The sequence below is a fragment of the Coturnix japonica genome, chromosome 2 (genome assembly GCF_054131305.1).
Source record: "Coturnix japonica strain WE chromosome 2, WE-NBRP24, whole genome shotgun sequence".
In the NCBI taxonomy this organism is placed as follows: Eukaryota; Metazoa; Chordata; class Aves; order Galliformes; family Phasianidae; genus Coturnix; species Coturnix japonica.
The window spans coordinates 94163587-94174658 of record NC_140664.1 but is presented as its reverse complement, the minus strand read 5'-3'; the positions used below and the strand labels follow the sequence as shown (position 1 = coordinate 94174658).

The following is an 11072-nucleotide window of genomic DNA, read 5'->3' as shown; positions in this document are numbered from 1 at the left end:
AACAATGCAAGTCCACTTGTCCCAAACCATCTTTGCTGTATTTTAATGCCACCTTCAAGTACACCAAACAAAACATTTTTGCCATAAAAACAAGTATTATATAGACAATATACCTTTCAGGTCATAAGTACTTGCAAAGCTGGGTTCTAAAGATGTGCAGACTGGATTTTCCATAGTTTAAAAAAAAAAATAAATGCTAGTCTTGAGCTTTAAAATATACTGTTTATTTATGGTTAAGCATTAACATCTTAACAGATATGTGCAAGCATTCAGGCAATCATTCAGTGATGTTTCTGTTTAAACTGAAGTCCACAGTAGCCACATGTTCCAGTCTTTGTTTCTTTGTCCTGCAAAAATATAGAGACATGGAAGCTGCTAGTTTCACTATACAAAACTTTCTGCAGGTATTAGCATTCAAGATTTAAACTACAGGTGTTGGAGAATTGGTCTGTTAACACAAAGATCTCAAAAATTAAAAAAGCTAGAGTTCCTCAAGAAGAGTGTAATGCAGATCAAAAGAAGTCAACAGATCAGCAGTGTGCTACATACATTAACTTCTTAAGTCTAATAAAAACAAGCTTCCAATTTTTTATGAGTTAGAATATCAGAACACCTGCTTTGGAGACTGTAAAATGGTTCATTATAAAATGCTTAGTTTGTTCAAAATATAAATGTCTGTGTCTATAGTTGAGAGTTGCAGCAATACTGCTGCTAAAGGACATTAGCGCCTCCTGCTATCCTCTTGAGCATTAAGTAAATACCAAAGCTTAGATGAGCAAGCAAAGACTAAGTCATCCACAGCAAGAGTTTGCCTGAGAACAATACCTAATCAGCTAGTGATCACTGACTCAGTAGTGTGTGGAGACAGGACTAGGGGTAATGGGCTGAAACTTCACCATAGGAAGTTCTGCACAAATGTGCGCAAGAACTTCTTTACAGTGAGGGTGATGGAGCACTGGAACAGGCTGCCCAGGGAGGTGGTGGAGTCTTCTTCTCTGGAGATATTCAAGACCCGCCTGGACGCCAACCTGTGTGACATGGTGTAGGGAACCTGCTTTGGCAGGGGGGTTGGACTCGATGATCTCTAGAGGTCCCTTCCAACCCCTACAATTCTGTGTGATTCTGTGTGATTCTACCAAGTTCATCAGCAGTCTCAACGTCATTATTCTCCAGAAAGACACAACTGGAAATTGTACCGCTACCGTCAAGGAAAATAGGAAGTGTCTTATTTTTTTCACTGATTCTCCATGATGGAATCTTTCAATCTTCAGAACTAACAAGACTCCCATAAACTGAAAATACATTTTATTTTTTCCTTGAACTTGCAAGATTCAGCATAAACCGCATAATCTAAAACACACAGCATTTAAACAGCTAGAGTAAGCACCTCAAAACAGAGCAAGTGTTTTTTGCTTACAAGGCACTGCTTGTTCATTGTACTTTGTAGCTGATTTCTTTTTTCAGAAAAGAAAAAAAAGGACCATTTCTAACAAATCAACATCATGAGAAAAATTTCTGATATTTTCAAATGGAAACTCTTAACTTTTCTGGGTAGAAATCTTAATTTTATGTTAGGCATTAAATAAAATGAACCTCTCAGTGGTTATTCTTTTACTTTGTTCAATTAACATGCTAAAAGATAACCTTATGGATAAGAATTAACAAGTAAAATGGGCTATACGAAGAACACCAATATTACCAAGTTTATGTACACTTTAGGATGTCCCAAAGCTCCACCACCACCATCGCAAGATATAATTCTGCTTTCAACTTCACTCACGGGCTGTTCTGCTATTAAATCAATCGCAAAATTCTTGTTCACCTGCAAGAGAAAAGAAAAAAAAGCTTTTGAGTGGTAAAGGTAACCAAACAGAAAACAACATTTACTGCTTCCCCAAGTAGTTCCACTACAACCATCTAAAGAAGCTCCTACATGTTTCCTCCCACCTTGTCCACAGCTCCAGCAACTTAGGTCGTGCTGTAAAATAGATCAGCAAATTAAAGATGTTAAGTTCAGCAAAAATCATCTCCTTTTCCTGACACAGGACACAGCCATGCTCAGGCTTTCAATGTTTGTTGATCTCACACGTTCACATTCTGTACTGGCACAACCAGAAAGGCTGAGCTGAAGGGGGAGCTGTGGGGTGCCATTAGATTCTCTGATATCTGCAGGATTACACAAGGACATGATTGCACTGTTCTGTCTGCAGCACATGCAGTTTAATAGCTGCCATTCTCAGTCTTCTCACAGCTGATTGTTTCAGATCCTTACCAGAGATCATTAATCCTCTTCAATACAGTTAAAACATTCAAGATCCAGCACAGAGAACAATGATTTCAACTAAAACACATGGATTTCATTAGCCAAACAATTAGACTGGCAGAACTGAAGGGATAATATACATGTAACCTGGACCTGGTCTCCCAGAGCCTGGCAGGCGCTCAGAGAAACCATGTGCAGAACCAAAGTGTGAGGCCAGACTTCACTGAAGACGTGCACCCAAAGACTGCAGTCCAAAATGTGTAGTCGCAGAGACTGTTTGCCTGGTAAGTACTCCAGTTTGATGAAGGAGAGCAGATTAATACCTGGATAGCAGATTTCAATACCTAAAGGGAACCTACACCAAGGAGGGGAGTAAACTTTCGAAAGAGCTGACAGTAGCAGGACTAGGGGAAATGGATCCAAGTTGAAAGAGGGAAGATTTAGGTTGGATGTTAGGGGGAAGTTCTTCACTAGGAGAGTGGTTAGGCCCTGGAACAGGCTGCCCAGGGAGGTTGTGGATGCCCCGTCCTTGGAGGTGTTCAAGACCAGGTTGGACGGGGCCCTGGGCAACCTGATCTAGTAAAGGTGTATGTTTGGTGGCCCTGCCAGGCAGGGGGGTTGGAACTACATGATCCTTGAGGTCCCTTCCAACCCGGGTCATTCTGTGATTCTGTGATTCTATGTGATTTTGCTATGCAGTATGAGTTAAATAGCTCATAATTTATCAAACTCCTGATATAATGGAGGAAAACTCAACATAAAAACTCAAAAATACAGTTAAAATAATTAAGTTAAATTAGAAAGGTAATATTTACACCTGAACATGTTAAGAGTCTACCACATCTTAATGTCTTTTGTATGCATACATATTTACATTAAAACTAAGATATTAATGAGATACTCGGGCACCGATGAACATAGACCAGTTAAAACAATCTTTGTTTCTATCCTAATGGCCAGCATGCCAACAAAACTAGATAGAACATCTGAGGAAGTCTCTATTCAGCTTATTCCAGTTTTAATAGTTTACTTAATAGTTTGGAAAAGAAGAAATACTAAAAACATGTTCAAAGGGCCTAACATCAGCCAATAACCCAGCAGCATCACGTGCTATGTAACACAATCTCTATAGAAAAACATGGATGGATATTTCTTATGAACAATACAGAACTGGAACAGAACTTTATCTTCTGAATTTAGTTACTCTTAAAGGTCACCTTCCTTAAACAGATTAATTGATAGTTTTGGATTTCTTCCCTCTTCTTAAATGCAGTATGTCACAGAATTAGAGTTACTATAATCACACAGACAAACGCAACCATGCCAGCACTATGACTTAACTAGAACCTGAGTTTCTAGTAGAAGTCACAGGTAACACGCAACCTGAAGTATCAAAATACACATGGCAAAAAAAATTACTGGTATCCTCAGTGCATTACTTACCAATAAGATAATTTGAGCATTCAAAAATATAAGTCTATGTGCTTTCTGGGTAGCCATTATTGCTTATCATTTATAATATGTAATGTTTTCCTGCTTTAAGTCATAATTGCATAAGAGATGGTCAAAAATGAAAATATATTAAAAATCCAAGTAACTGGCATATAGTTCATATCAATAAATAACACCACTCCCCCTCCCCAGTGGGAAAGTAGTATAGGTTACCTCCTTTTGCCGTCCAACAAATCTTGCTCTCCTGTAATCCTTTTCATCATATACCTGAAATACAAAATAAACTTCATGTTATTTAAAAAGCTTTGACCACAAACAAAGATTACAAAAGCTAAGAATCAAAAAATCAAGACTAAATTACTTCACAAGTGAATTACTTCAGTGTTTCATGAGTTTCAACTGTCACCATCCTGCCAGCATGCACTGCACAGAAAAAAATACAACACAACTCCCCTTTTTCTCATAGGAAACATAGGTTGGAAAACAGAATAGAAGGGGCAGGAAGCAGCAAGGCAGTCATAGTTAAAGCCAGCAAATAGAAGCCTTAGCTATGACCAGAGACACCAACAGATTTATTCCTTGATATCCACTGTCATCTGGAAGGTGAACTGAACTATGAAGTGTAAGTTCTATATATATATAAATATACACAAAAAATACACAAAGTAAATATACACAAAAATAAAGTAAAACTTTATAACATACATGAAAAACAAATACAGCCTTCCAACAACTACACGAGCCACCTCTTCCAGAATTGCATTGCTCTCTCTAGTTGTCATACTCAGATTCTCTATATTGAAGAAGACATGAACTTACTACACACAAGTTTTGACTACGTAGCGTCCAACAACAATGAATTCTATGGCATGCATTAAATAGGGAAGTGCTCGATTCTACTGTAAGCCAGTTATCTGACAGAAATTGTACGCTGTCTACATACTCTGGTTCAGAAAACTGCAAACATTTAATTTCCTAAAACCTTTCTCTGCATCTTTCATGAATCAACTTAAAGATTCAACCTAATAGTATTTTCAACCTTAAATTCAACCTTAAAGATTCAATCTAATAGTAAGAGGTTGTCAAGGATTAAATGTGTTACAAGAATCATAGAATTGATCAGGTTGGAAAAGACTATAAGATCATCAAGACCAACTGCAACCTAACCATACTACCCTAACTCTAATGACGCTCCACTAAATCATGTCCCTGAGCACCACATCCAAATGGTTTTTAAACCATCTAGGGACGGTGACTCAACCACTTCCCTGGGGAGCCTATTCCAGTGCTTAACAGCCCTTTCTGAAAAGAAGTTTTTCCTGATATCCAATCTAAACCTCCCCCAGCACAACTTGAGGCCATTCCCCTCTTCCTGTCACTTGTCACCAGTGAGATGAGACCTGCCCCACTCTCACTGTAAGCACCCTTCAGGTACTGGAAGAGAGCAATAAGGTCTCCCTTCAGCCTCCTTTTCCCCAGACTAAGCAGCCCCAGTTCCTCATAGGGCATATTCCCCAAAGCCCTTCACAAGCCTTGCTGCCCTTCTTTGGAAATGCTCCAGCACCTCAATGTCCTTTCTGTACTGGTGGACTAAAGTTGCAGAAACTCAGAATTAACATCCAGGGTTTCTCTAGAAGTAACGTACCTCTGCTGGTGCAGAATTTTATGAGTGCAGCATGCAGGCTCTTATTCACCGCTGACAAAAACACATAGCTAGTAATAGTAACTATGTTGCTAAATAGCCCTTTGTAGCTGAGAATTTACACTACCAAATAGTACTAACACACTCATTGTATCCACTGTGGGTTCCACATAAATAAATAGGATACATTAACTATGGAATGGCATACGCATACTCAAAATGAAGGGGTACAAGTGGAAAAACGTTTGCCTACAGAGCAGTGCTCTGTTCAGTCCAGAAAAAAAGAAGAGGCTTGTAAGACGGGTACATCAGCACAGGGGGGGAAAAAACCCAACAACACAACAACAACAACACGGGATTACAGACACAGAATCACACAGAATCACGGAATGACCCGGGTTGGAAGGGACCTCAAGGATCATGTAGTTCCAACCCCCCTGCCTGGCAGGGCCACCAAACATACACATTTACTAGATCAGGTTGCCCAGGGCCCCGTCCAACCTGGTCTTGAACACCTCCAAGGACGGGGCATCCACAACCTCCCTGGGCAGCCTGTTCCAGGGCCTAACCACTCTCCTAGTGAAGAACTTCCCCCCAACATCCAACCTAAATCTTCCCTCTTTCAACTTAAAACCATTTCCCCGTGTCCTGCTGTCCTACAGACAGTTTCAGCCAATCCAAGACTCCTGATGAATTAGGGGATAAAATGCAAACACTGTAGCATCACAGTGACATAAGATGAAAGCATTCCTTCAGCTACTACCAGCCAGGTTCCAGGTCCGAGAAAACCCAGCCGACTCCCCAGCCGGGCAGCCCTCAGCCTAGAAGCCACCAGACCCTCCGCCACAGCCCCTCACCTGCCCGGTGTGCGTCACCATCTCTCCGGTGGCAGAGACCCGCACACCATAGCACCGAAGGGAGACGGCGGCAGCCTGACGAAGCAACACCAAGCTGCGGAAGGTCGCGCAGGGCGCCGCCATCTCGAGCCCGCTTCAGAGGGGTCTGCGCATGTGTATGCTCCGCCCCTTTCCACGCCTGGTCACGGGCTCACGCGGGACGGATCCCACGGCCTGAAGGGGAGCGGAGCGTCCGGCGTCTATTGGGACAGTGGGGTTGGTAATGGTCGTGTTGAAGAGGGGCGGGGTGGGGAGCCGGTGGCGGTCGGTGCCTTTAACCCTCACTGTCCCCGCAGGGTGAGGATCATGCTGTGCTTCCTGGCCAGGGTCGCCGCCGGGCCGCTCCGCACGCTCGGCCGCTCGTCCTTGTGCTCGCTGGCGCCGCTGTGGAGGGTGGCGGCCGCCCCGGTGCCGCTGTGCGGGGGGGAGGCAGCCCCTAACCGGGCCTTGCTGGCCAGGCCACCGCTGCCTGGGCTGCTGCAGCAGTGTGCGGGGCTGAAGACTAAAACGGCGATCAAAAGGAGATGCAAGGACTGCTATATTGTTCGCCGCCGGGGTCGGCTGTACGTCTGCTGCAAGACCCACCCCCGGCACAAGCAACGAAAGCTGTAGCCGCGTGTGTGGAAGTGCTGCCGTGTCACTGGGATCGCTCTCTGTTCCATGGTTGCCCATTGACTTGTAGCTGGCTGCTGGGGACCCAAACCAGAAGGTGACAGTGTTGGATCTTGGCTCTAAATGTGAAGTAACTGAACTCTGTAGCGTAGCAGGAGCTGTGTTGACCCTGCTTCAAACCATGGATGCTAAGAAATACCATGAAAAGACACAGCTGTGGATCTTGTAGCTTCAGTGTCTCTCACTATCAGCTTACTTTTAAGTTAGAGTGAAATCCTGTGACTCGGAGATGTGTTTGTGCTTAATACATGAAAATAAATATGGTTGATAGTGCCTTATTACAACATACTATAAATCTTCCGATAAGAAAACCTTAACGTTGAAAACTGGTTAGAGAACCAACAGTATTAAATGTGATTGGACTCTATAGTGGTAGGAATGCCGTGTTGCAACAGTGGAGGCCCTGGGTTCAAATCCCCCTGTGGTGCAAGTGGTAGAAGTGCCACTCTGCTACACAGAGGCTCAAGTCCCGGGGGGTTGGACTTGATGATCTCTAAGGTCCCTTCCAACCCACACGAGACTGTGATACTATGACTATGATGATACTTTGAAAGATGATGTTCCAACTTTTGATTCATATGGGGGCTGCTCCTCCTGCTTCATTGTGTTGGCCCACGTTGTCAGAGGGGGATGTTGGTGGTAAGGGAGTAGAGATGGGAACCTTCCCACCAGGATTCCACTACATGATATTGCCACGCAACAGGTAGCAGCAGAGGGGCAGTCTGATAAAATGGTGTCTGATGTGGAAGTATGGATGAAGTAAAGGTGTGTCACTGAATTCTAACCTGTGGAAAAAGTGGTATCCATGGACATCAATCAGTGCTTGTTTCACATTGATGAAGGCCAAACAGTGTGAGCATAGTGAGACTGTGGGTGGTGCATTTAAGGTTCAGCCTCTACTGCCATACCGTGCCAACATCTAGCACTGAGGTTTACTATAGTAAAATAGGAGGCATTACTTTTGTAGACACTCCTACTTTCTAAATGCTTGTGCATTTAAATGTAAGCAGAAGAATTTCTTGTATAGTTTTACTCATGCTTTAATGCACCCATACCAGCTAAGCAGTCCAAATGGAGTCTTTAAAAGCTATGAGTTTCCAATTCAGGTTGACAATACTCTTTTAGGTGTCTGTTGTATATTTTTCTTTGGCAGAAAAGTCCTGTATGTTATATACTCCTATGATAGCTGATGAGTGTAGCTGTTAAAACCCCTTTAAGGTAAACAGTGTAAATATGTTTAGGAAACCCAATGATTTTCTCAAGCCTTTTTCTGGATGATCATGGAGAATGTGCAAGGACTGAGCCGTGGGTTAAATGAATTGCCCATCTGATGAATCACAGAATTGTAGGGGTTGGAAGGGACCTCTAGAGATCATCGAGTCCAACACCCCTGCCAAAGCAGGTTCCCTACACCACGTCGTACAGGTAGGTCTTGAATATCTCCAGAGAAGAAGTGAGAAGTGATATGAAGTGAGAGACTGTGGGGTTTTTTAGGGAAGGTAATTGCCTCCCAAACATTTTATCCAGCTCCATGATTCTGTCAGGAAAAAAAGAGTCCAGTGCTCTGTTATAAGACAAATTGTGCTGGGTTTCAAACTGTGCCCACTTGCCAAGAGCAGCATCAAATGTTGAAGAGGGAGATCTGTGAGTTTGAATTGCCAGGGCTAGGAACAGCAATCGATTGCAAGTTTGAAACACAGTGTAGTTGCATGTGCAATTCAGGGACAGATTTATCAGGTTGGTATCTGTTAAATCCAGTCATAATTCCTCTCTACAACGGGGAGTGAAATTTACAGATACAATTACTCTACTGGAGAGAGGTGCACAAAATACCATGCTTACATTTTCCCTTTTAGCTCAGAGCTTTAGCTCAGGTTTTAGAATACAGACTCAGCAGCCTATTTTTTATTGTTGGTAGGTAAAGGTTTACATCTTCCATTGCAAACTTCCCAGGTGTCATGTTACTTAATAGCTTTTTACAAAGATTAGGGCATACAGCTGCTACTTAAGTTACCCAGGCCAAAAATGTAGTCATGGAATACTAAAAATACCCATTGATATTAGTTCCGTAACTGTCTGGTTTGTCTTTTTTATTTAATCCTTTTTTGCATGATGTTGTAAGGACAGAAGGTGAGAGGTAGGGCAATGATGACGAGAGTGCAGTTAGAATGTGGTGTGGTCTGGGGGGAAAATAGAATTAGCAAGGTTGGAAAAGACCTAGAAGATCATCCAGTCCAACCATCACCAGTACTTCCCAGTTAAATCATATCCCTCAACACAACATCCAAACGTTTCTTGAACACTCCCATGGTCGGTGACTCCACCACCTCCCTGGGCAATGCATTCCAGTGCCTGACTACCCTTTCCGAGAAGTAATACTTCCTAATGTCCAGCCTGAATCTCTCCTGCCACAGCTTGGAACCATTGCCTCTAGTTCTATCACTGTCTACATGAGAGAAAAGGCCGACCCCTAGCTCACTACAACCTCCCTTCAGGAAGTTATAGAGAGCAAAAGGATCTGATAGAGAGCAAAATAGGACCTGATACCATAGGAAAATGAGTTCTTACACTAGATAACGAAGACTCAGACTCCAATTTCAGTTTCAGCCTCTAGTTTCTTGCTGATATTGTGTTAGGATACCCCTCCTAGTAATTCCTTATTCTTTAAATCCCCACAGTGGAGTAGGAGTGTGACAACTGATGTCTCCTGTGACTCTCCATTGTACAGTTAGGAAAATAATTTGCAGTTGTGTGTGACTGAACTTGCTTAATTCCTCAAAACTGTCCCAGGGAATGAGACTGTCACATTCTCAATGTGTAACAGGTGGATATGTATTTAGGTCAACTGGAGGATAAATCGTAGGACTCATGTATATTAATGACTGTCAGACTTTATGTGTATGGGAATTACTGCATTGGTTGCTGAATTCAGAACAATGGCTTGTCAGTAATGACAGGTGGGGGAGAAATCTTTGGGAAGTGTAGTACTGGGGAGCTGTGTCTGCTTGGATCAAGGAGGTACATGCAGAGCTGAGCTGACTGACAGGTGACTGAGATTCTGACACCTCCGAAATTTCTTTCTCAGACTGAGTTAAAACAGTAGCTTTTCCTTATAGAATCATAGAATCATAGAATTACCCAGGTTGGAAAAGACCTTGAAGATCATCAAATCCAACCACAGCCTAACCAGAACCCTAACTCTAAAAACCCTCTGCTAAATCATATCCCTCAGTATCACATCCAAATGTCTCTTAAACACATCCAGGGATGGCGATTCAACCACCTCCCTGGGGAGCCTATTCCAGTACCTAACTACCCTTTCTGTAAAGAAGTTCATCCTAATATCCAATCTAAACTTGCCCTGGTGCAACTTGAGGCCATTTCCCCTCGTCCTGTCACTTGTCACTAGTGAGAAGAGACCTGCCCCACTCTCACTGTAAGCACCCTTCAGGTACTGGAAGAGGGCAATAAGGTCTCCCCTCAGCCTCCTTTTACCCAGACTAAACAGCCCCAGCTTAAATATGTTTTATCATACCATCTACATGCTCAGAAAAGATAAGCACAGGGAAGGGCTAGCTTTAAAGCAGCGCGGGTGGACACAACAGCACCATGGGAGGTGTTGTTCAGAATGTGTTCAGAGTAATGCCAAAGTCTTCCTGAAGTTTCAGTGAGCTCCGTGTGATAGGAGATAGACTTCATTACCAAAAGCTTGTTGGCTTACATCCTACAGCATAAGCATTTTCTAAAACTCAATCATAAAGGCTGAACACGCTTTGTATGCACTGATGAAAACTATCAAATTACTTTTAAGGTACAAAACAAGGATGCATTTGTCCCATTCAGTTTAGTAAGGCTGATTATTCATTCAAATATTGATATTCATTCCATCGCAGCCTATGAGATGAATCATTTAGACCTTAGAATGTAACCTGTAGCTTAAATGTAGTTCAGCATGGTAGTCCTAGAGAGTGAGAATGGGCTGGCTTCCTTCTGGCTTGTAAGAGTGATTTGCGTCACTACACCCATGAGAGATTGTGCCCTTATCTGTCCAATCTCCCCTGCTCTCCAGGACAGGGTTTTTCTTCCTGCAGGAATAGCTGAACTGCACAAGAAGCTGCTATTGAACTGTCACACTTTCTGCCCAGTT

At 42.8% G+C, this 11072-nt stretch overlaps 2 protein-coding genes across 3 annotated transcripts; one reads left to right on the top strand and one right to left on the bottom strand.

The window, feature by feature from the left end:
- Positions 1-202: 202 nt before the first annotated feature.
- Positions 203-6363, bottom strand: NDUFS6 (NADH:ubiquinone oxidoreductase subunit S6). Its single transcript, XM_015854283.3, has 4 exons — positions 6215-6363; positions 3929-3982; positions 1700-1822; positions 203-347 (listed from the first exon to the last, which is right to left on the bottom strand). Exons 1-4 carry the CDS (start codon positions 6335-6337, stop codon positions 282-284), a joined length of 366 nt encoding a protein of 121 aa, XP_015709769.2. The 5' UTR covers positions 6338-6363; the 3' UTR covers positions 203-281.
- A 25-nt stretch (positions 6364-6388) lies between these two features.
- MRPL36 (mitochondrial ribosomal protein L36) lies at positions 6389-7203 on the top strand. 2 transcript variants are annotated; one of them, XM_085540412.1, is made up of 2 exons: positions 6389-6469; positions 6550-7203. In XM_085540412.1, exon 2 carries the CDS (start codon positions 6560-6562, stop codon positions 6863-6865), a length of 306 nt encoding a protein of 101 aa, XP_085396538.1. In that variant the 5' UTR covers positions 6389-6469; positions 6550-6559; the 3' UTR covers positions 6866-7203. The 2 variants fall into 2 exon arrangements, with proteins under 2 accessions (XP_085396538.1, XP_085396539.1); XM_085540413.1 differs by having other exon boundaries at positions 6389-6473.
- The last annotated feature ends 3869 nt before the right edge of the window (positions 7204-11072 follow it).

What these genes read in the sequence shown, in the direction of transcription:
- NDUFS6 (XM_015854283.3), bottom strand. Translation starts at nt 6,337, where the DNA reads ATGGCGGCGCCCTGCGCGACCTTCCGCAGCTTGGTGTTGCTTCGTCAG. An exon ending in TGGTGACGCACACCGGGCAG is followed by an intron (nt 3,983 to 6,214) that starts GTGAGGGGCTGT and finishes TTTGTATTTCAG; the next exon opens with GTATATGATGAAAAGGATTA. An exon ending in TTGTTGGACGGCAAAAGGAG is followed by an intron (nt 1,823 to 3,928) that starts GTAACCTATACT and finishes TTTCTCTTGCAG; the next exon opens with GTGAACAAGAATTTTGCGAT.
- MRPL36 (XM_085540412.1), top strand. Translation starts at nt 6,560, where the DNA reads ATGCTGTGCTTCCTGGCCAGGGTCGCCGCCGGGCCGCTCCGCACGCTC.